The sequence below is a fragment of the Berkeleyomyces rouxiae genome (assembly GCF_048999995.1).
Source record: "Berkeleyomyces rouxiae strain 22BRR77 chromosome Unknown BrBRR77_ptg000003l, whole genome shotgun sequence".
NCBI classification, from domain to species: Eukaryota; Fungi; Ascomycota; class Sordariomycetes; order Microascales; family Ceratocystidaceae; genus Berkeleyomyces; species Berkeleyomyces rouxiae.
Window position 1 is genome coordinate 2,694,478 of NW_027396493.1, and position 22,473 is coordinate 2,716,950.

At 53.0% G+C, this 22,473-nt stretch overlaps 7 protein-coding genes across 7 annotated transcripts; 4 read left to right on the forward strand and 3 right to left on the reverse strand.

Moving 5' to 3' along the window:
* Positions 1–430: 430 nt before the first annotated feature.
* Positions 431–2,733, forward strand: BROUX77_003927 (uncharacterized protein; the record flags this gene model as incomplete). The annotated part of the gene is made up of 2 exons (XM_073748632.1): positions 431–2,137; positions 2,200–2,733. The coding sequence occupies 2 exons, from the start codon at positions 431–433 to the stop codon at positions 2,731–2,733; spliced, it is 2,241 nt and encodes a 746-aa protein (XP_073606352.1).
* Positions 2,734–3,323: 590 nt separating this feature from the next.
* Positions 3,324–5,193, reverse strand: BROUX77_003928 (uncharacterized protein; the record flags this gene model as incomplete). The annotated part of the gene is made up of 4 exons (XM_073748634.1): positions 3,324–3,383; positions 3,479–4,853; positions 4,946–5,100; positions 5,191–5,193. The coding sequence occupies 4 exons, from the start codon at positions 5,191–5,193 to the stop codon at positions 3,324–3,326; spliced, it is 1,593 nt and encodes a 530-aa protein (XP_073606353.1).
* A 736-nt stretch (positions 5,194–5,929) lies between these two features.
* On the forward strand, positions 5,930–8,292 carry BROUX77_003929 (uncharacterized protein; the record flags this gene model as incomplete). The annotated part of the gene is made up of 3 exons (XM_073748635.1): positions 5,930–6,201; positions 6,263–7,796; positions 7,861–8,292. The coding sequence occupies 3 exons, from the start codon at positions 5,930–5,932 to the stop codon at positions 8,290–8,292; spliced, it is 2,238 nt and encodes a 745-aa protein (XP_073606354.1).
* An 828-nt stretch (positions 8,293–9,120) lies between these two features.
* BROUX77_003930 (uncharacterized protein) lies at positions 9,121–11,889 on the reverse strand (the record flags this gene model as incomplete). The annotated part of the gene is made up of 1 exon (XM_073748636.1): positions 9,121–11,889. The coding sequence occupies one exon, from the start codon at positions 11,887–11,889 to the stop codon at positions 9,121–9,123; it is 2,769 nt and encodes a 922-aa protein (XP_073606355.1).
* Positions 11,890–12,523: 634 nt separating this feature from the next.
* On the reverse strand, positions 12,524–17,698 carry BROUX77_003931 (uncharacterized protein; the record flags this gene model as incomplete). Its single annotated transcript, XM_073748637.1, has 4 exons — positions 12,524–14,272; positions 14,516–16,173; positions 16,251–17,432; positions 17,677–17,698. 4 exons carry the CDS (start codon positions 17,696–17,698, stop codon positions 12,524–12,526), a joined length of 4,611 nt encoding a protein of 1,536 aa, XP_073606356.1.
* Positions 17,699–18,382: 684 nt separating this feature from the next.
* On the forward strand, positions 18,383–20,098 carry BROUX77_003932 (uncharacterized protein; the record flags this gene model as incomplete). Its single annotated transcript, XM_073748638.1, has 2 exons — positions 18,383–18,602; positions 18,672–20,098. The coding sequence occupies 2 exons, from the start codon at positions 18,383–18,385 to the stop codon at positions 20,096–20,098; spliced, it is 1,647 nt and encodes a 548-aa protein (XP_073606357.1).
* Positions 20,099–21,223: 1,125 nt separating this feature from the next.
* On the forward strand, positions 21,224–22,321 carry BROUX77_003933 (uncharacterized protein; the record flags this gene model as incomplete). The annotated part of the gene is made up of 1 exon (XM_073748639.1): positions 21,224–22,321. The coding sequence occupies one exon, from the start codon at positions 21,224–21,226 to the stop codon at positions 22,319–22,321; it is 1,098 nt and encodes a 365-aa protein (XP_073606358.1).
* Positions 22,322–22,473: the final 152 nt, after the last annotated feature.

Consider the following 22,473-nt stretch of genomic DNA (forward strand, 5'->3'; position numbering starts at 1 on the left):
TTCACTCGTTCCGAGTTTCTTCTGTATTCATTTCCTCGCTACTTATCATCTCTGCTCCGTCGCTCATTACTTGTAACGCCTAAATTTTATTCTTTTCGTCTACAAGCCGTCTCTTACCTCATTTTGCATCTGTATAATCTGCCTCACGATCTTAAGCCGAGACTGTAGAGTGCTGCGTCTTCTTTTCAGCAGAGCTCGAAATTCGTACATTCGCACATTCGGACATCGCCTTGCCTAGTCTTGCGTGTCAAGCCACCATAATCTACGTCAATTACAGAACAATAATCATTGTTTCTTACATAAAATACGCTGCTGGGCCCTTGTAAACCCCTCCATCGCCACGGCATTCCAGTCGACCTCATCGACCCTTTTTTTTTTCACATGTATTTGTGACCCATTTGTCATACGCTTTTTTTGAGCCCCGATCAGTATGACGACATCTAAGAGTTCCTCGCGTGCTTCAGCACCATTTGACGATAGCACTCTCTCCGACGTGAGCAACTTCGAAGACATTGGCTTAGATGATGTTTCCTTGACCCCGAAGCTCCCTTATCACAGCATATACGATGCGTCGCTTTCCACTCGCTCTCTGGCCTCTATTCATGACCCGGTAACTTCGGTTTCCGTCCCCACCTCGCTCTCGACATCCGCACCTGTGACTAGCCTCAAGGGCTCGAACAGTTCTCGGCATCTCACAGCTTCAACCCCCAATAAAGCTCGTATTCCTCTAACATCTCCCGTGCTAAATGGCCGTCCCCGCCCGGAACTGCTTAGTTTGAAAACGAATATACGACAAGTCAACATCAATACCAACTTTCGCAATACGAATACGGGCTCTCTAACTGGCCTAAATAGCCCCAATGGCATTAATTGTCACCAGAACGGCGTTGGCGGAATGCCTCTACCGATGCGCACTCAGAGTCAAAGCCGTAGCCGGAGTCCCAACATGCGTGATGACTCCAAAATAATTCTTAAGCCGCGACGAATGAGTTGGCAAGCAAATCACTCCCGGAAATCTTCTATCGAACTTGAACGTGAATGCGACGAAGACGATGGGAACGACATTCCTGAGGGCCTGATACTCGACAATGTTCCTATTTCGCCTCGCCCAATGAATGAACGAATGCCGAGCCGTAGATCTAGTCGTGGTCCGCCTTCCCCTTCTCCAAGCAGTTCCAAGACCCGCCCTGCTGGAAATGGTACTCCTGCTGTAGCTACCGCTCACGGCAGCCTCAAGTACCCAAGTTGGAAGTCCGATTCAGGCCTGACGGAGGATCCCGTTCAGGTTCCAATTGCCGCTGCTCCTCTTAAAATGCGGGCACGCAGCTGGAATCTTGCTATGGCTGAGCTGAGCCCAGAGGCACGTATGTTGACAGAAAAACTCGAAGAACATCAGGATACAAATCGCGTCGAGAGACCAGCGACTTGGGGATCTTCCCGACAATCATTAGACACAATGGTTCAAGAACGTAACCGCCAAAGAAGTCGTTCCCCATTACCGGAACTACCACCTTTACGCAAATCTGATGGGATAATCGATCCTTTACCAGTTTCCAAAGAAAAGGAAGCGGTCCTTTCCAGAACACGCCCTTCATGGTTACCCCCCAAGGACCCAAATGAAGAAAAAAGACACCTCAAAGAATATCAGAGGATGATGGCAAAGAGCTTAGAGGCTGAGCGTAAGCGCGAGGTCGCCAAAGCTACTTCCAAAGCCAACCGCGATTCCAATGCCGAAAACTTGATACGTATTTGGGAGGACAACGTTATTCCTCGCTGGCCAGACGCTATTCGCGAACGCAAGACTAGAGAGCTTTGGTGGCGCGGTGTGGCTCCTCGCAGCCGAGGTATTGTCTGGGCCCGTGCGATTGGAAATGAACTTGGCCTTACTCGCGGGTCATTTGAGGCTGCCTTAAAAAGAGTCCGTGAGGTTGAAACCAGAGTTGCCGATGGTAAAGGTGACCCCGAGGACTCTCGAAAGGCCGAGTGGTTTTCCATGGTACGACGAGACGTCGAACAAAGCACTTGGATGGAACTCAAGATCTTCCAGTCGGGTGGCCCCTTGCATGAAAGTCTGATTAACGTACTTTGCGCCTACGCCATGTATCGTGGAGATATTGGGTATATTTCTGGGTGTAATGTAAGTTGAAATGAGTTCGCCGTTTACTTAAGTTAGTATGTTTTCTAACCTTTGGCTTCTAGACTATCGCGGCTTTGCTACTTCTCAACTTGCCTAACGTCACTGAAACGTTTATTTCCCTGGCCAACGTTTTAAACCGGCCTCTTCCACTCTCTTTCTTCACACACGACGAGGGTGCCAAGTCTTCTGCATACAATCTTGTCCTGAAGACGCTAAAAGATAGATCGCGCCCTTTGTACGACCATATTAATGCTCTCTGCGATACCGCTGTCGCCTCCCAAACACCCGATGGCACGCCTATGCCTTTCGGACCCGACGCCTACCTGAATTCCATCTTTACCGCCCTATTCACCAGTTGTCTAGCTATTGATGAGGCAGCCCGCTTGTGGGATGTATATGCTTTCGAGGGTGACACGGTAATTGTGCGGGCGGCTGTAGCCTTAATGATCCGCAATGAGGGTGAGATTTTTGGCTGCAAAACGCTTGAAAGTGTTACACAAGTGCTGGAAGGCCACAATAAGCCTCGCAAAGCTGTGGCCGAGATTGGCGCCGAGGACGCTTGGATGAAGCTTGTCCGTGAGGCTGGCAAAGTCTGACAGACCTGAAGCAATTGAATTTGCATGGTTTGTTTCTTTGCCCTTCTCGCTGCTTCACTATAACAGTGCTACCGTTGCCTCACTCCCTCTCCCCCTAATGCAGCCACATACTTTTATGAACTTCTATTTTAATTCATGTTTTAGACTTTTACGTTGGTTGAGGTAAACTCTTCTTTTTTTGTCTAATGTAAAGAGTTGAACCAACCCGCAATAACTAGTTCTTCTTTTTGTGCATATGTACTCAGTAAGTTTGGTGTCATATCAGTCCTTAGTTGCTCTCGTGACATGCATAATCTTGAGAAAAAATAAAGAAGAGCTACTACATATCAATCGTAATACTTATTAATGGTCCTTCGAAGATACGCCTTTTATTTTCTCTTATGATCTATAGGTGGGTCGAGTGATGTGTGAAACATGACATGGAGAAGTGTTGGTCGTGAGTTGTTGAGAGAGGTCAAGAGTGTAGAAGTAGAGGAAGAGAGGATGGGAGACAGAGACAGAGAAAAGAAAAGAAGAGAAAGGGGCTGTGAATTGGGTATAGTATTCCGAGAGACAGATATTTGTTTTTTTTGCGTGCACAGTAACGGCATTTAATGTCTTTCTCTCGCCCGCGGCGCCGCGCGTATGATGTCATCCACTCTCAGGAGCAGCTAGAAGGAAAAGTTAGCCTCTGATTCTTCGAGATATGTTGGTTAAGTGGGCGGGAGAGGGGATATGAGCCTATAAGTATTGCCATACTACTTACCTCTGCAGCTTCGCTGGCCGATGATACAACCGACTTCTTCAGCTTGTACGCCTCCATGACGCCTTTGTCGCGCATGTCGGCAATGCCGCCGCCGGGGGTCAGCAGATCTAGACCGTAAGTGGTCATGCCGTCGTAGATGGCCTTGCGCAGGCGGGCAACTAGGTCACCCGAGTCCAGACCGGCGTTGTCAGCCAGAATGGTAGGCAGCTGGCGCAGGGCAGTAGCGAAGCTCTGGACAGCCAGTTGGCGCTTGCCCTCAACGCGGGTAGCGGCGCCCTCAACAGCCTTGGCCATGAGCATCTCGGCGCAGCCGCCGCCTAGAGTGGTGCGAGGCTCCTTCACAGTCTGAGAAAGCACGGCGAGCGCGTCGTGAAGACTGCGCTCGGCCTCGTCGAGTAGCTGCTCGGTGGCGCCGCGTAGCACAATGGTACAAGCCTGGCCAGCACCAACACCCGAGAACTTGATCAGGGTGTCCTCGCCAATCATCACTTCCTCAATCAGGTCACATGAGCCCAGTTGGACCTGGTCAGGGTGGTCAAAGGTTGAAGTGATCTCGCCACCAGTAACAAAAGCTAAGCGCTCAATACCATCAAAATCGGCGTGTTCAATGGACATGATGCCGGCATCGGTAAACAGCTGCTCGGGCCAGTTGTAAATCAGCTGGCGGTTGATGAAGCAGTTGATGCCGTGCGCCTTGATCTTTTCAACCTTGGCCTTCATCTTTTCCTTCTCGGCCTTCTCGAGGTCGGCTAGCTTGCCGGTAGAGCTTACTTTGACACGGGCACCGAAGATCTTGACCTTGTCAGTGTCCATGGAAGTGTTGGCAATCAGGATCTTGGCTTTCTCTAGTCTCTTGGGCTGGTTAACACCAATCTTCTTGTCGAGGATGAAGCCTTCATCTAGGTAGGATTCGCATAGTTTTCCACCAGCCTTCTTGATAATCTGAATGTGGCTGAGATCGGTAGTCTTTCCAAGTCTGAGAACGGCGTCAACGGCAAGCTCCGCGAACTGATCACGGTCTTGTGCCAGGACCTTGGAGCTCAAGGTCGTCCGGGCAATGGCAAGGAGATCTCTACGGAAAGCGGCAGGGTCGCCGCTGTGGTCAACAGCAGAGGCCTCGAGGGCCTGTAGGGCGGCGCTAGAGGCTATCCGGTAGCCCTCAATGATGGTCTGGGGATGGATCTTCTTGTCGACAAGCTTCTCGGCCTCGCGCAGGAGCTCAGCAGCAAGAACGGCAACCGAAGTAGTGCCATCGCCAACTTCGTCATCTTGGACCTTGGAAATATTGACTAGGACTTTCGCGGCAGCGTTGTCGAGAGCAATGGCCTTGAGAATAGTCGCACCGTCGTTCGTCACCATGATCTCGCCAGTGGAACTATAAAGATTTGGCAATAATATCAGTAGCTGGACGCACTTTCTGCGGCTAGATGGCGTCCGAGACGCGAGGAAAACAACAGGGGAGCTTACGCAGACTGCAGGATCTTGTCCATGCCCTTGGGACCAAGAGTGCTCTTGACCAGGTCACCAACGGCAATGGCGCCTACAAAGGCAGCCAGACGGGCATTCTCACCCTTTTCTTGGGTGGTGCCGTCCTCAAAGATCTGGGTAGGGCTGAACGAAGACTATAGGGCAAAGACTGACGGTTAGGAGGGGCACATGTTGATGTTGACTCAATCGTCTAGCGGGCAGTGGAAGCTTGGGAGCCAACTCACCATTACTGCAATTGGAGGTGGGGGTATGCAGCGAAGAGTGTGGTGGAAGAAGTGGAAAGAAATAGAATAAGTGCAGCACGGCTAAGGAAAAAGAAGCCTCGGCGTGATGCAAAGATGGTGATCTGGCTTGTAGTAGTGCTGCTCCTGAATGATTGCTTTCAAAGCCTAGTGATGCTGGAAATTTTCAGCCTGGAGCTGTCCTTCTGCCCCTCGTTGCACCTCCGTTGCCTGCTACCCCTGGCCTTTCCTTTCCTTTCCCACTTTCCACTTGCCAATGCTCCTCTGCCTGGGCCGTCTCCTCGGTGAGGTAGGGTTTAGCCGTAGAATCCCCGGTGCCCCGGGCCCCTCCGTGTGGATAGCACTGTGCTGAGCTGTTATCGTGTACGATGAGGCGAGGACTGGCATGCCTGCGCACTGTCTTCACACGGCCCCCCGCACACACCCTCGAAAAAAAGAGTTCAATGAAATTCATCCCACAACTTTTCCTTAGTAGTGCCTTCATTTGATCGTCTGCTACTGTGTCTGCAACAAGACTTACGACCTCATAATATCCTTGGTTGGCCATTTCTCGTCAACTAGCACGTCCAAACGCCACCACACGTTGGACTTCCGACTTTTCTCCCCGAATTTCGGCACAAAAAGCTGCCACTTGTTACGACCCAAAGACTCATTCATTTGAGCCCACCCCGCCTTTGCCCCACGACGAAAATTACAATATCAACGACAACAACCGTTCAATATGGCGCCTTCTTTCGATCACCTCCGCGAGGCGGACCTCGACGAAGATGAGTGGGATGAGGAAGAGATTGATCTGTCTGATCTGCGCGAAAAGTTCGAGGTCCAATTGGAGTCTGGCTACGACACCTTTGTCGTGGTTGACGGTCTTCCCGAGGTCACTGAGGAGCAGAAGCCCAAGCTTGTTCGCTTCCTGACCAAGAAGCTGGTTGCTGCTGGAAACCTTCGCGATGATTCGCTATACATGCCCATGGGCGAGAACGGCAAGTCGCTTAAGTAAGTCTTGGACTCACAGTGACCTGAAATCCCCTGGCGCATCGTGTCTAACCGAATTTAGGTTCGCCTTTGTCGAGTACAACACCCCCAACGAAGCCGCCAACGCTGTCCGCCAGCTGGATGGTGTGGCTCTGGATAAAAAGCACACCATGCGCGTCAACAAGATGTCCGATGTTGACCGTTACGGCCGTGAGGGCCGTGTTTCTGAGAACTACGCCCCCCCCGAGATTGAGCCTTTCGAGAAGAAGGAGCATCTGCGCTCTTTCATGGCCGACCCCAGTGAGCGTGGCCGCGACCAGTTTGTTATGCAGCACGGCGAGCAGGTCGGCATTTTCTGGAACAACGACAAGGAGAACCCGGAAAACATTGTTAGCCGGCAAAATTGGACCGAGACCTTTGTTCAGTGGTCTCCCCTCGGTACCTATCTCACATCAGCCCATGCTCAGGGTGTGCAATTATGGGGTGGTGATTCGTGGAGCCGTCTTCGCAGATTTGCCCACCCTTACTGCAACCTGGTTCACTTCTCCAACACTGAGAAGTACATGACCACTTGGTCCGCCCGCCCCATCAGCATTCCCGAGGAAGGTCACCCCGTTCTCTCCATTGATGATGATGGCAAGAACTTTGTTATCTGGGATATTGAGACTGGTGTTCCTCTTCGTTCTTTCAGCAACCTCGAGGTTCCTACCGAGGATGGCACTGGCAAGCGCCCCTTCGCCAACTGGCCTGTATTCAAGTGGTCTGCTGACGACAAGTACGTTGCTCGTATCAACCCTGGCCAATCCCTCTCCATCTACGAGCTCCCTCGCATGAACTTGCTGGACAAGACCTCTATCAAGATTGACGGTGTTATGGAATTCGAGTGGGCTCCTGCTACTCCTCAGCGTGAGGGTGTCAAGACCTATGAGCAATTGCTTTGCTACTGGACTCCTGAAATGGGCAGCAACCCCGCCAAGGTTGGTCTGATGAGCGTTCCTTCCAAGGAAATCGTCCGTACCCTGAATCTTTTCAGTGTCACTGATGCCAAGCTGCACTGGCAATCAGAGGCCAAGTACCTGTGCGTCAAGGTCGACCGTCACTCCAAATCCAAAAAGTTCCAGGAGGCGACTCTCGAGATCTTCCGCATCCGCGAAAAGGGTGTGCCCGTCGAGGTTGTCAGCTCCATCAAGGATATTGTTCGCAACTTCTCTTGGGAGCCCAAGGGCGACCGTTTCATCATCATCACCACCCCCGAGACCCCCGCTGGTGCTGCCGTTCCCGTCAAATCATCCGTATCCGTCTACTGCCCCGAGAAGATTAAGGGTCCCCACCCTGGCAACTTCAAGCATCTTCGGACACTTGATAAGAAGAGTAGCAACGCTATCTACTGGTCTCCCCGTGGTCGGTTTGTTGTTATTGCCACTGTCCACAACCAGCAGGCTTCGGACCTAGAGTTCTACGATGTTGACTTTGAGGGCGAGAAACCTGAGGGCGAGAAGGACCTCATGGCTAACCTTCAGCTCATGAACGTTGCTGACCACTACGGTGTCACCGATCTGGAGTGGGATCCCTCTGGTCGCTACCTGGCCACCTGGTCTTCCTTCTGGAAGCACGGTGTAAGTTTTCTACGACATGATGCATGTTTCCATAAATACAGATTACTAATGGTTTATGTTACAGGTTGAGAACGGTTATCACATTTACGACTTCCGCGGCGAGCTTCTACGTGAGGAGCACCTCGAGAAGTTCAAGCTGCTGTCATGGCGCCCTCGTCCCCCCACGCTCCTGTCAAAGGAGGAGCAGAAGGCCATTCGCAAGAACCTGCGCGAGTACTCGCGTGTGTTCGAACAGGAGGATGCTGAACGTGGTGCCTCGGCCGACCAGGCCGTTGTTGATGCTCGCCGCAGCAAGCTCCGCGAGTGGTACGAATTCTACGACAGCATTGTCGCTGAGGTTGCTGAGGAGCGTGAGGCTCTGGGTCTCCCTGAGGATCCCGTTGCCGAGATGCTGCAGCTCAAGATGGCCTCGCTGGATGTTCCCGAGTCCGCTCAGGCTACTGTGGAGGAGGTGATTGAGGATGTACTGGAGGAGACTGAGGAGATTGTTGCGTAGAGAGGGTAAGCATAAAATAGGCAAACTGGATCTTTCGGGCAGACGGTATGGAAAGAAAAGTATTTATTCTTCTGTTATGATGTAGATGTCCCGCAAAGCCTGCAACAATGGATGATTAAAATATGGTGGTATTGTAATGTCTAGTGTCAAGAAGAGATCGGTAAAGTACAATTCATATTGAGTCATTCTATTAAATCGGAAAGCTCGCTGCAGAATCAAACATTGAAACCCAGATCAGATATCAGAGGCTTCATTGTAAGTTGAACTGGGGGTTTTATTGATAAACACACTGGCAGGCGAAAGCCGCCGCGCCCAACCTTAAGCTTGGCAGCATCCAACGACTCCTCGGAACCCCAGAAGGCGCCATCCGCTTCGCCAAATACCTCGCAGCATCCAAATTTCTTACAGAGTACGCAGTGCCTGTACACCACCACCCCAAAGCTCCATTGCCTGTGGCTGAACCGGTCGAAAGACCTCAGCCACCAAACCAGTAGTTTCGTAGCCTACCCATGTACAGCTATACCCACGCGCCCAGCGGAATGCGGGCGCCAGCCATAGATTATTATTATTATTATTACGTTTTACGTCTGTCTGTGGGTCACGTGGGCCCGACCCTATTGGATCGTTAGACGTCGAGGCACCCTAGGGTCCTCGAAAATCCCTCCAAGATGAAGGTCCGGAAAACAAAGGAAAAGTTATGTGGTACATCTACCCCGGGAAAAGAGGAAAAACCGGTCGGAACTGGGGAGCGGAAGGGGACTCGAGCAGCGCTATCCTGGCTGAGCTTTCTCTCCTACCGTCCGCCAAAACAAGGCTACAGGCTACAGGCTACGGGCAAATATCTACGAAGAATTTTGTTTCCTCGACAAACCTGCGGAAGTCATGTGCGCCCTGCTTCGTGGTTAGGGCATCGTCGATCGTCGAGTGCATGGGCCTCCTGGCGAAGACCTTCGACAGACGTTTGCCTTTCCAACAGAAGAAGAAGTGGAGGGGGTCTTTGCGTTTCCCACATGAGCAAGTGGCTTTGAAGTTGGTGTGGTTCATACGCTCGTGGTATTCTTCAAAGTCCCCGTGGTGGGAACGAGCAGCGAGCAGCCAGCCAAGAGTCCTTCTGGGCATTGTCAGTTCGAATGGGGCCTTCAGGGCCGCCGTGAGCCCGAGGTCCTTATATGACGTGGGGGCTGATACAGCCCACCATTCTGCATACGCAACGCGTAGCCTTTCACGTGCCACACGGTGTACGTGGGCGATGGAGGGGGTTAGGTCGGGTGGTGGAGTCAGAGACGCGCCTTCCTTTGCCAGGGTGTCAGCCATTTCGTTGCCGGGAATGCCCTTGTGTCCAGGGACCCAGAACGGGAGGACTTGTCCCACTTGTACTCGAGGGTAGCGGTGTCGGTTGGGCCAAGTGCTAGCAAGTGAGTGGAACTCAAGGATGCGGTCTTGGCTGGTGTCTGTCGGTGTGGCCCCGGGGAGGAGGCAGTCATGAGCGGCCTGGTTGTCTAGAATCACCAGGATATTGTCGGCTAAGTAGGTGCAGGGGGTCCGGAGGGCCATCCTCAAACCAAACAGCGCGCCCGCTATCTCAGCGTCATAGACTTCGTGATTCGTCCCAAGGGAGCCGCGTCCGCTTCCGAGCAGATGGCCACCTTGGAAGATGACAAATCCCCAGCCAGTGCGGCCGTCATCAAGCTTGGAGCCATCTGAGTACACCAGGATGTCACGGGTGGCGGCTGCCTTCCGGAGCGGGGAGAAGTCGTAGCCTTCCTTGGGTTTCTTGGTCGGTTGTGCCGTCTTGGGCGGGGGCATCAGCTTGGGTCTTGGAGGCTTGTGCTCGATCAGAGAAAGAGTTCGGCCAAGTCTAGTTTCGGGGCTGGCGTCGGCTCGGGTTACCAGCGGGTGAGCGGAGTCCAGGCTTGTCCACCTAGCGGCTAACCTTTGTCGTTTGTTTTCCAGGAGGAGCAAGGCGGGGGCGATTGAGGCTTCGCGATGAAGGGTTGAGGACGGCGTGGTCTTCCAAACTGGCAGCACCGCTCTCATCGCGACTCGGAGCGTGCCCTCTATTTTGCTTGCGAGGTGTTTAGCCCCAGTGGAGACTTGATTGCCCCTGGAGCTCGTCCGGTGGAGGCCTGGCCAGTACGCTTCTGCACCATACGTTGCGGTAGGGATCACACAAGCAATGACCGCAAGTCGGGCCATGACAGGAGGAACGCCACTCTGCGTGTTCGAGATGGACCTCAGAAAGTTGGCTGCTTTGCGTCCCTTGGTGGACCATGTCTCTACGTGCTTGTTGAACGACAGCTTGGAGTCGAGCCAGAAGCCAAGCCATCTCATAGAGCTCTTCGGGGAAGTTGTGGTTCCACCAATCGTTACCGGAGGGTGGGGGTGGAGGCGGGATCGTGTGAAGTGGAGCACCTCAGTCTTGTTTGGTGCAAACTCTACTCCGTTCTCGTGAGCCCATTTTCGCATTTTCTCGGCAGCAGACTGAGCCGAGGCTGCAGACTCCAAGGGTGACCGGCCGCTGGCGAGAATAGCCACGTCGTCTGCGTAGCTGAATCGGTGTTTGGTACTGATCAGAGGCTGAAGGAACAGCATGAACAGAATGGGGGATACCGGAGAGCCTTGTGGGACGCCGCACGATATGTCTTTCCCTGTCGATCGGAACGAGCCCATCCGCAACCGGCATTTTCTGTCGGATACAAAGGAACCCACCCAGCTTGTCAAATGTGTGGGCCAGCCTTGTTCGCGGAGCCGACATTGGAGTCGACCGGGGAGGACTGCGTCGAAAGCGCCTTTAACGTCCATGGTCAATAAGGTACTCACCTTGCTCTCCGCCCAATTTCTTTCGATGTCATGGATGACGCAGGCCACCAGATCAGATGCGCTTCTTTTCGGCAGGGCGCCAAATTGTTGTGGGTGGAGAATTGAGTTTTCGAGGGCTAGGAACGTGATTTTCTTGGCGATGAGCCTCTCGAGGCCTTTGCCGAGGCACGGTAATAGGGCGATGGGACGCCATGAGCCGGGGAGAGAAGGGTCTTTGTCGGGCTTGGGGATGACCACGATTTCGGCATGTTTGAAGGGTGCAGGGTGATGCCCCCATCTGAAGCACAGGAAGAATAAGGATGTCACGAAGGTTTCTAGTTCGCCCCAAAGGGCTTTCAGAATAGCCACTGATACGCCGTCACGGCCGGGAGTTGAGTTTTTTGCTCCTATCACTGCTCGGCGGACTTCTGCTTTACTGAATTCAGTGTCCATATCGACCCTACGGGCAGGGACCGTGTGATAGCCTCCTGGGTCTAGGTCCCTCGTCAGGTCACCCCGATCGAGGAGTCGACTCGCCAGCAGGTCCATCTTCTCCAAGGGGGTCACTACGGTTCTGTCGCCGTCTTGCAAAGGGGGGCTTCCAGAGAGGTTATTGGGCTTGCGCCATCTAGCTATTTTCCACAGGCTGTCGGGGGTAGAGGCGTCTGCGATTCTCTCTTTGTTTAGCGATCTCTTGGCGCGGCGTACAGCGTTGCGTAGGTTCTTTTTTGCTTTGATCAAATTGTCGATTTCAAAGGTCGTTGTTTGGATGGCGTCCTTGTAAGCTCGGCCAGCCATAGATCTCCCACACAGTCCGCATGTCCCCACCAGGATGAGGGTGCGACTCACGTGACACCAACCCCAAGCCCTGTGCTATAGGGTTGCTTTGCACGTGATAACACCCTGCGTGACTTTAAAAAGTAATAAAACAAAAAACAAAATATTGATAAACACAGAGGAGTGTTGGGCTATCTAGGAGTATTTGAGGGGAGGTGGTGAGGTCCTGTGAGGCGTTCACATGTGGCGTTTACGTGTGGCGCTGGATGATAGGTAGGGCTAGGATTACACTACGACATTCACCCTTTCACACCCAGCCAGAATGGAGGGATGATAGGGTACTGAGTTATGGGAAAAGCTCAGGGCCAGGCTGCCTTGATGGTCTTTGATTATTATTATTATTGCGTTTTACGTCTGTCTGTGGGTCACGTGGACCCGACCCTATTGGATCGTTAGACGTCGAGGCACCCTAGGGTCCTCGAAAATCCCTCCAAGGTGAAGGTCCGGAAAACAAAGGAAAAGTTATGTGGTACAAGAACCCCGGAAGAAGGGGAAAAACCGGTCGGAACTGGGGAGCGGGAGGGGACTCAAGCAGCGCTATCCTGGCTGAGCTTTCTCTCCTACCGTCCACCAAAACATGGCTACAAGCTACAGGCTACGGGCATATATCTACGAAGAATTTTGTTTCTTCAACAAACCTGCGGAAGTCGCGTGCACCTTGTTTCGTGGTCAGGGTGTCGTCGATTGTCATGTGTATGGGCCTCCTGGTGAAGACCTTCGACAGACGTTTGCCTTTCCAACAGAAGAAGAGGTGGAGGGGATCTTTTCGTTTCCCGCATGAGCATGTGGCTTTAAAGTTGGCGTGGTTCATGCGCTCGTGGTATTCTTCGAAGTCCCCGTGGTGGGAACGAGCAGCGAGTAGCCAACCAAGAGTCTTTCTAGGGATTGTCAGCTCGAAGGGGGCCTTCAGTGTCGCCGTGAGCCCGAGGTCCTTGTATGACGTGGGGGCTGAGGTAGCCCACCATTCTGCATACGCAACGCGTAGCCTTTCGCGTGCCACACGGTGAACGTGGGCGATAGAGGGGGTGAGGTTGGGTGGTGGAGTCAGAGACGCGCCTTCCTTTGCCAGAGTGTCAGCCATTTCGTTGCCGGGAATGCCCTTGTGTCCAGGGACCCAGAACGGGAGGACTTGCCCCACTTGCACTCGAGGGTAGCGGTGTCGGTTGGGCCAAGTGCCAGCAAGTGAGTGGAACTCAAGGATGCGGTCTTGGCTGGTGTCTGTCGGTGTGGCCCCGGGGAGGAGGCAGTCATGAGCGGCCTGGTTGTCTAGGACTACTAGGATGTTGTCGGCTAAGTAGGTGCATGGGGTCTGGAGGGCCATCCTCAAGCCGAACAGTGCACCGGCTATCTCAGCGTCATAGACCTCGTGGTTCGTCCCAAGGGAGCCGCGACCGCTTCCGAGCAGATGGCCACCTTGGAAGATGACAAATCCCCAGCCAGTGCGGCCATCCTCAAGCTTGGAGCCATCTGAGTACACCAAGATGTCACGGGTGTCGGCGGCTTTCCGGAGCGGGGAGAAGTCGTAGCCTTCCTTGGTCTTTTTGGTCGGTTGTGCCGTCTTGGGCGGGGGCATCAGTTTGGGTCTTGGCGGTTTGTGCTCGATCAGGGAAAGAGTTCGGCCGAGTCTAGTTTCAGGGCTGGCGTTGGCTCGAGATACCAGCGGGTGAGCAGGGTCCAGGCTTGTCCACCTAGCGGCTAACCTTTGTCGTTTGTTCTCCAGGAGGAGTAAGGCGGGGGCGATTGCGGCCTCGCGATGAAGGGCTGAGGAGGGCGTAGTCTTCCATACTGGCAGCACCGCTCTCATCGCGACCCGGAGCGTGCCCTCTATTCTGTTTGCGAGGTGTTTAGCCCGAGTGGAGACCTGATTGCCTCTGGAGCTCGTCCGGTGGAGGCCTGGCCAGTACGTTTCTGCGCCATACATTGCGGTAGGGATCACGCAAGCAATGACCGCAAGTCGGGCCATGGCAGGAGGGACTCCGCTCTGCGTGTTCGAGATGGATCTCAGAAAGTTGGCTGCTTTGCGCCCCTTGGTGGACCATGTCTCTACGTGCTTGTTGAACGACAGCTTAGAGTCGAGCCAGAAGCCGAGCCATCTCATAGAGCTCTTCGGGGCAGTTGTGGTTCCACCAATAGTTACCGGAGGGTGGGGGTGGAGGCGGGATCGTGTGAAGTGGAGCACCTCAGTCTTGTTTGGTGCGAACTCTACTCCGTTCTCATGAGCCCATTTTCGCATTTTCTCAGCAGCAGACTGAGCCGAGGCTACAGACTCCAGGGGCGACCGGCCGCTGGCGAGAATAGCCACGTCGTCTGCGTAGCTGAATCGGTGTTTGGTGCTGATCAGAGGCTGAAGGAACAGCATGAACAGAATGGGGGATACCGGAGAGCCTTGTGGAACACCGCACGATATGTTTTTCCCTGTCGATCGGATCGAGCCCATCCGTAGCCGGCATTTTCTGTCGGAGATAAAGGAACCCACCCAGCTTGTCAAGTATGAGGGCCAGCCTTGTTCGCGGAGCCGACATTGGAGCCGACCGGGGAGGACTGCGTCGAAAGCACCTTTAACGTCCATGGTCAATAAGGTACTCACCTTGCTCTCCGCCCAATTTCTTTCGATGTCATGGATGACGCAGGCCACCAGGTCAGATGCGCTTCTTTTCGGCAAGGCGCCAAATTGTTGCGGGTGGAGGATTGAGTTTTCGAGGGCTAGGAACGTAATCTTCCTGGCGATGAGCCTCTCGAGGCCTTTGCCGAGGCATGGTAGTAGGGCGATGGGACGCCATGAGCCAGGGAGAGAAGGGTCTTTGTCTGGCTTGGGGATGACCACAATTTCGGCGTGTTTGAAGTGAGCAGGGTGATGCCCCCATCTGAAGCACAGGGAGAATAAGGATGTCACGAAGGCCTCGAGTTCGCCCCAAAGGGCTTTTAGGATGGCCACTGATATGCCGTCACGGCCGGGAGTTGAGTTTTTCGCTCCTATCACTGCTCGGCGGACTTCTGCTTGACTGAATTCGGTATCCATGTCGATCCTGCGGGCAGGGGCCGTGTGATAGCCTCCTGGGTTTAGGTCCCTCGTCAGGTCACCTCGATCGAGGAGTCGACTCGCCAGCAGATCCATCTTCTCCAAGGGGGTCACCACGGTTCTGTCGCCGTCCTGCAAAGGGGGACTTCCAGAGAGGTTGTTGGGCTTGCGCCATCTAGCTATTTTCCACAGGCTGTCGGGGGTAGAGGCGTCTGCGATTCTCTCTTTGTTCAACGATCTCTTAGCGCGGCGTACAGCGTTGCGTAGGTTCTTTTTTGCTTTGATCAGATTGTCGATGTCAAAGGTCGTTGTTTGGATGGCGTCCTTGTAAGCTCGCTCGGCATCCTTGCAGTCTTCGTTCCACCAGGGGGTGCCTCTGCGGGAGGCTCTCTTTCGTCTCTCCATAGTGGCGGCCAAGGCGGCTTCAATGGACCGGTTCAGGCACTCTACGGCCTCGTCTAGTAACGTCGTGGTGGGAGGGGAGTCGGGGTGAGGGAGGTGGGGTAGAGGGAGCGATCTGAATGTACGTCTGAGCTCAGGTATCTTCTCGGCGGCTAATGTATAACCGGGTAGAGGTTCGGGTGGGATAGGCTTGCCAAAAGGGATCCTTGTCCAGATCGTGGAGTGATCGGAAGTAGTGTCAAGAGTGCTAGCTATTTCGGACTCAACATCTGGGATGTTGGAGAGACATAGGTCTAGGGTGTGCCCTCTGGCATGTGTCGGGACGCCGGGAGGGCTGGTTAGAGAGAGACCCACCTCGTCGATCCAGTCGGCAAAGACGCTCGCTCCGTTCGAAATTGGCACTCCGGGTTCCCAGTAGGGGTGGTGGAGATTGAAGTCTCCTGCTATCAGGCATTTCCCAAAGATCGGGTCCAGCCATCTGATCAAGTCAGCGGCCAGGGTCTCTTGGTGGCGATATACATTAACAATTTGGATTTCTCTTCCGCTCCTTTCCAGTTGCAGCCATACACAGTCGCCGGTGCGTGTCGGGCATAGCTGAATCGGGTGTAGACCTTTTTCTTTGCGGATGAAGGTTATAGCCCTGGGTCGGGTTTCAGGGTCAGCGACAGGCAGGAAAGTGTCCCAATTAGGGTGGCATTTGGTACGGACAGCACCATGCCTGTCTTTGAAGGTGTATGGTTCTTGGAGGAGTACGACATCCGCCTTGTTCTTCTCAGCTAAGTGGAGAGCAAGGTCGTGTGCCGGGCCGCCCCTGCCCACGTTCGCTTGAAAAACACGAAGGTGAGGGGGGTGGGAGTCAGTGGTCTCCTGTCCTCGGATCGTCCTGATAGGGTTTCCTAACATGTAGACGAATCGGGGGAGGAGTGGGTTTCGGAATCGGAGTCGGAAGATACTTCCATGACGTCCGACTGTGTCGTTGGGGCGAGGGGTTCCTCGGTTGGAGAGGGGCTTTTCTCGTTGGTGCCGGTCTCCGGGGCTTTCGGGGTAGGCTTTTGGGCGAAGCCAGCGCGGATTTTCTTTATCGCTTCCGCGGGGAGCTGGCGCACAATCCCGTTCCTGACATACGGTCGGACCGGGCAGTCCAAATCCTTGGAGGGATGGGGGCCGTGGCAGTTCACGCATGTGACTGGCCTTGGGCAGGGGCCCACGTGTTGTCGCTGACCGCAGCTGGGGCAGAGCTCCTTTCGGGGGCATCCGTCAGTGCGGTGGAAGCCGAAGCACGCGTCGCACTGCTGGACGCGTTCGTGTTGTCTGGCCTTGATGGCCGGGGCGCTGGAGCCAAAGAGCTTCAGGGAGGTTCGGAGGGGCTTCTCGAGCGAGAAGACAATTGAGGAGGTGGGGGAGGAGTCCTGGTTGTGCTTTGACCAGGCCACGCGCGTGGCGCACACACCGAGCTGGCTCTCGATCTCCTCTTCGATGCGCTGGATGGTTACCAGACTGACCTGGCCGACCAGGTTGCGTGTGTTCTTGGGTACGCGATTAATCACGTAAGTGTGCCACTTGGTGGCTGTGTCGACTGTGCAGCCACTGAAGACCGCGGAGGCTTTGTCCATTTTAGTAAGGGCAGCAGCCATGGTTGTCTGTGAGTCGAAGGACAGAGCAAAGCCGGTGTTGACCTGCTTGACCGTTTTCAGGTCTTCAGCATTCACGCCCAGGTGTCTGACGACAAATTTCTTGGTTTCCGCGGCGCCGGCGTGCCTTTGCGGGGAGTCCGCGGGGAGGCGGAGGAAGATTCGGTGTTTGCTTGTGTCGGGAGCGGCTTGTTTGTCCTTGGCTTTAGTCTTGGTCTTCGTGGCCCGGATGTCGAGGGACTTGCTGTTGTTGTCGTCGGGGACCGCCAGGATCGCGGCATAGGAGGGTGTCGATTTCGGTTTTGGAGCGGCGGGGTGTTCGCCCTCGGGAGACCGCTTCTTGTTTTCTTCCTGTTGAGGTTGAGCGGGAGGCGCCGATTTCTCAGGCGGGCCACTCGGTTTCTTCTTTGCGGGTCCGTTGGTGGGTTTGGCGGGCCGTCCTTTCTGATGGTCTTTGATGAATTGTGAAGACGAGGTCTCATCATTGAATGTTTCCAGTCATTGTGGCTGATAATTAACCCTAGGGACTTGGTGTAACCCCAATCACGTGAATCACAAAAACATGCTAAATGGCAACCTTGTTGTTCCTCCCTCGATAACACTAACGGCATCTCTTGATAACTAACGTCGCGTCGTCTACTTTTATTGCTTTTCTAGGTTTAACTAAAGCTAGTTAGTTCAACTATTATGGTGCACATTTCTCCTGTCCTGCGTCCATTTGCAGTTTTTGTACATGAAATTGTAAGGGCTGATCTAGATTCGATGGGCGCTGGATATCGTAGTACTGACACCTCGCCGGTAGTGGTTACGTATACTTGGTGGCCATGTTCTTTGCATAATAGAGCCCCACACAGGGCCATCCTGCCAATGGCAAAAGACCAGTTCTAAAATAAAGCCCTGTCATTGGCCGGCTTTGACATCGATTCTTGCAACGCTCTAAAGAAGCACTCTAAATTGAGCTTCCCGCGCGGCGATGTCTCCAAGCTGGGGGCTGGTCATACCATATACATGTGATTTCTCCTAGTTGTATACATGTTCATAATAAACAAGTGGCTCTTTTGCTTGTGCTGAGTCAAGATGGATTGAGGATGGCGGAGTTTCTCACAGGAAAGCCTTGCCGTTGAGCTTGGCAAGCTGTACTTGGGAAAAGGATGTACGCGGCATATGTATATGTACAAGTACAGGAGATATGGACGGACATCCAACAGTGTGGCACGGAGCTTTCAAGACACTAGCTTGCCGTACCGTTGCTTTCTTTGCTTTATAACTATCAGTTATATCCTCTTTCCTCCCCCCCCCTTTCGGTAACTATATAATACGGTCATTGTCATTGGATATTCGCTGTTGGCAACATCCAAATCATTCTTGTATATTCTCAACAATACCAGCAACAACGTCCAAAATGGCCTCCGAGTTTAAGTTGAAAGATATTTCGGTGCTTCCTCAGGAATCCGGTGAGAAACTGGAAGTCGAAGTCGAGGGCCTCGACGGCGCCAAGGTCCTTCTCGTCAACACGGGAGGAACCGTTCAGGCTCTTGGTCCCAAGTGCACCCATTATGGTGCGCCGCTCGTAAAGGGCGTTGTCACTAAAGACGGACGCATCACTTGCCCATGGCATGGCGGTAAGATCTTCCATTCTCAAGTTCCTGACTTTTGGATAACGAATGCTAATGCTCTGTTTTGAACCCAAGCCTGCTTTAGCGCCAAAACTGGTGATATAGAAGACGCCCCCGCCCTCGACGCCCTCCCCACCTTCAAGGTTTCCGAACGTGAAGGATCCGTGTACGTCACTGGTGATCCCGCCGTATTGAAAGCCGGCCGCCGCAAGCCTCGCTTCAAGTGCTCCCCTGCTGGCAAGACTGGCTCGGAAAACAATGGTATTTTGGTTGTCGGTGGTGGAAGTGCCACTATCGGCCTTGTCGAGGGCCTCCGTCTCAAGGGTTACTGTGGAGACATCACTGTCATCTCTCGCGAGGGATATCTTCCCATTGACCGGCCGAAGCTATCCAAGGCACTGATCGGCGATCCGGCGAAAATTGCTCTGCGTCCACAGGAATGGTATGACGAGGGCAATGTCAAGTTCGTCTACGACGAGGTGACAGATGTCGTGGTTAAGGACAAGCAGGTCCGCACAGCCAAAGGCAAAGTATTCACCTATGAAAAGCTTGTGCTTGCAACAGGTGGTGTGGCCAATCTATTGTCCCTGCCGGGTCTTGATGGGTCGCTCAAGAACGTCTTCACAATTCGCTCAGCTCAAGATGCGGCGGCCATTACAAAGGCTATTGGGGCCAAGGGCAAGAAGATTGTGATCATCGGCTCCTCCTTCATCGGTCTCGAGGTTGCCAACGCTACCGCTGCTGACAACTCTGTTTGTGTGATCGGTCGGGAGAAGACGCCCCTTGACGGGATTCTTGGACCAGCCGTCGGAGCCGGTATTCAAAAGGGCCTCAAGGGCAAGGGCGTGAAGTTCTACCTCTCTGCCTCAACGAAGCGTGCCCTTCCATCTTCCGAGGATTCATCAGCCGTTGGTTCTGTGGAGCTAGAGGACGGCACCTCACTGGCTGCAGACTTGGTGATCCTGGGCGTAGGTGTCAAGCCTGCAACTCAGTTCCTAAAGGGCAACCCATCCTTTACTCTAGAGTCCGATGGCTCTCTCATAACTGATGGATTTTACCAAGTGAAGGGACTCCAGGACGTGTACGCTTTGGGTGACATTTGCAAGGCGCCGTACGTCGGACCAGGCGGCAATGGCGAGCCGACCCGCATCGAACATTGGAATGTAGCGCAAAAGTCCGGGCGCGTTGCAGCTGGCCATCTTGCAGGGACTTCGGGACCGACGCCTGAAGCATTTATCCCGGTGTTTTGGTCAGCACTGGCGGCGCAGCTGCGGTACTGCGGCAACACGGCGGCTGGATACGATGACGTCGTTCTGCAAGGAGACCCCATGGCCGGGGCCTTTGTGGCATACTACACGAAAGGAGACACTATTGTAGCGGTCGCCACCATGGGTAAGGACCCAGTCATGGTTCAAGCAGGAGAGTTGATGAGACTAGAGAAGATGCCCAGCAAGAAGGAGCTTGAGCAAGGCTTCGCCATTTTGTCCGTAGGTGCCCCTTGAAGCCACAACGTGTGATAGAGGCCATGAGGCTAGTTATAGGTTCTACAACTGGTAGTTTTCTAACCTTGCAGTATTTGGTATGCAATGATGAAGTGTATTGTTCGTATGCATAATCTGCATTTTGTCACTTCGATATGATGTAGAATCAAGAATCATCGGTATTCAACAGGAGGACTTACTGTTGTCCTTGTGTGCAAAGTATGTTCCAAAATGTCACGCGATTTTGGGGGGTAGGTCGAATAAATTAGTAAATCATTCTCCTTTCAACTATTAACTCCTATTCTCTTCCATGCCCAAAGCCTTGCTTTATATTCCCATGTCGTGGGATGCTGTGGGTCCTTATGACACGTGATCATTGATCACGTGCTACCGTTGTACCCTTATCTCAACTCAACACGCGATTCAGTTTACCAGAGAAGAAGAGAAGGAGGGTCTATGAGCTCCAAGTTCAAATCTCCATGCTGAAGAGGGAACAATATTCCTTTTATATTCGAAAGATCTACCGTGCCCATTGTGGATTTTATGGGGCCAAACTATTGGAAACGCTTTTGAAGAAGTCAAAGACAAAATCAACCTTCAGATGGAGTCAGTCATTGGTCAAATCCTAACAAACAACGGCACAAAATCATCGGGTTATCAGGGAGTCTGGTAGTCTGGCGATGTAATATTTAATAATGAATGGTGTTGGATCTTGGGCAGGAAAGCTATCGATCACAATGCAATGTTGAAGAGCAAAAACCATTCCAAGGGGATCGGGCTTGTACGGTGTTACCTAGTGCTCTATGTACTTGGGGTTGAGGCCGTGATCGTCACCCCGCCCAAGCCGGTATCGGGCAGACAAGGGTTTGGTGCCCGAGTTGCGTGTGATGTGGGGAAGCTGGGATAATGTGGCGTACCAGGCCTTCAGACATACCTGGGGCCTGGGGTGTCAGCTCTGAGATGATGTGGCTGGTTTAGGGGCCTAGGGGCTGTATGCTAACAAATGGCTGCAGCTTTGTCCCTCCTCCGATTTCTTCTTCACTTTTCGCTATCTCCAGTTGTGCCAATTCCGCGAAGATTCGAACGTCCGTACATTTCGTGATTTTTTACAACTACCTCTAGTGAACTTTAACCTGTCGTGCCTTGATGGCTCAACCTCCGAAGACCAAAACCACTGCTACGGCCACTTCTATCCTGCCCACCCGTATTTTCTCCAGCCAGTCTCCATATAGACCCTTTGCCACCAATAGAAAGCTCTCTAGTAAGATCTCTGGAAGCACCAGCACCGCCGCTTTCTCCGGGTCTACTGCCCATAAAGGGCCTCCCTTTACATTTGGATACACCGACATGGATAACGCTTCTAGCACCAAGGCCAGCAGTGACGGCAACAACTACCGTTTTCGCTTCGATGGTGTCAACGTCAAAAATTCAACCACTGCTTGTGCTAACGGTAACGCTGTCTTTGGCACTTCGAACGACAGCGGAAATTCCCAACGTCCTTGCTCTACTAACGATTTACACACGAGTGAGGAGTCTGACGACACTGCGACAAGCACCATGGATACGCCAAAATCTTCCCGCGTGGATTTTGGCCCTGCAACTCCAGTGAAGGAAAAGACGGCAGGTTGCAAAGCTGCAGAAGCTTTGACTGCCCAAGATGTCATGAGACTGGACGACCTTGTTGTCATTCACCAGAAGCTAAATGACTTTGATTCTTATGTCGATTGGCAACACACTCTCAAGATGATAACTACTTTGTGCTGCTGCACCTTTGCGGACATGGACGAATACTGCCCGCCTCTTATCCAGATGTCCTTGTTGAAGTTTATTCGCAAGACTTGCGAGCCTTCGCTCCTGGATGAGATCCGTTTGTGTCTTCGTCCAGGCGAGGCTGTTGAGAAGCTTCGACACGCTGTGATTGGAGATGCGGAGACGGCTCGTTGCACTTTCATGAAACAGCTTCAGGCCTTTGAGTACGACGAGGGTGAAACCCTGGGCGAACTGGTTGATCGCTACATGGCTTTTGTGAATCGGGCGCCTATTTTTGGCGTTGATATATCCGACGAAGAAAAGGCAACCCAGATTTCGAAATTAGTTTCAGACTGCCACGATACCTTGAGACCTATCTTGGCTCTCCTAAACGTTATCACGCCCAAGGAAGAATATTTGCCAAAGCTTCAAAAGTTCCTTCGCCTAGTGGAACTCCCGGAAAAACCCGCCACGCATCGCCACCGGAAGGGTTAGGCGTCATGAGGAGACAAGGACTGGCTGTATTTTTCATACCAAATGACCTTTTTGCTCAGCAACTATCCACAATGCGCATGTATGTGGTCGTGTATCAAGAAAAACTACGTTAATCAGATTGAGTGCCACTAAGAATCGCGCCAGTAATTAAC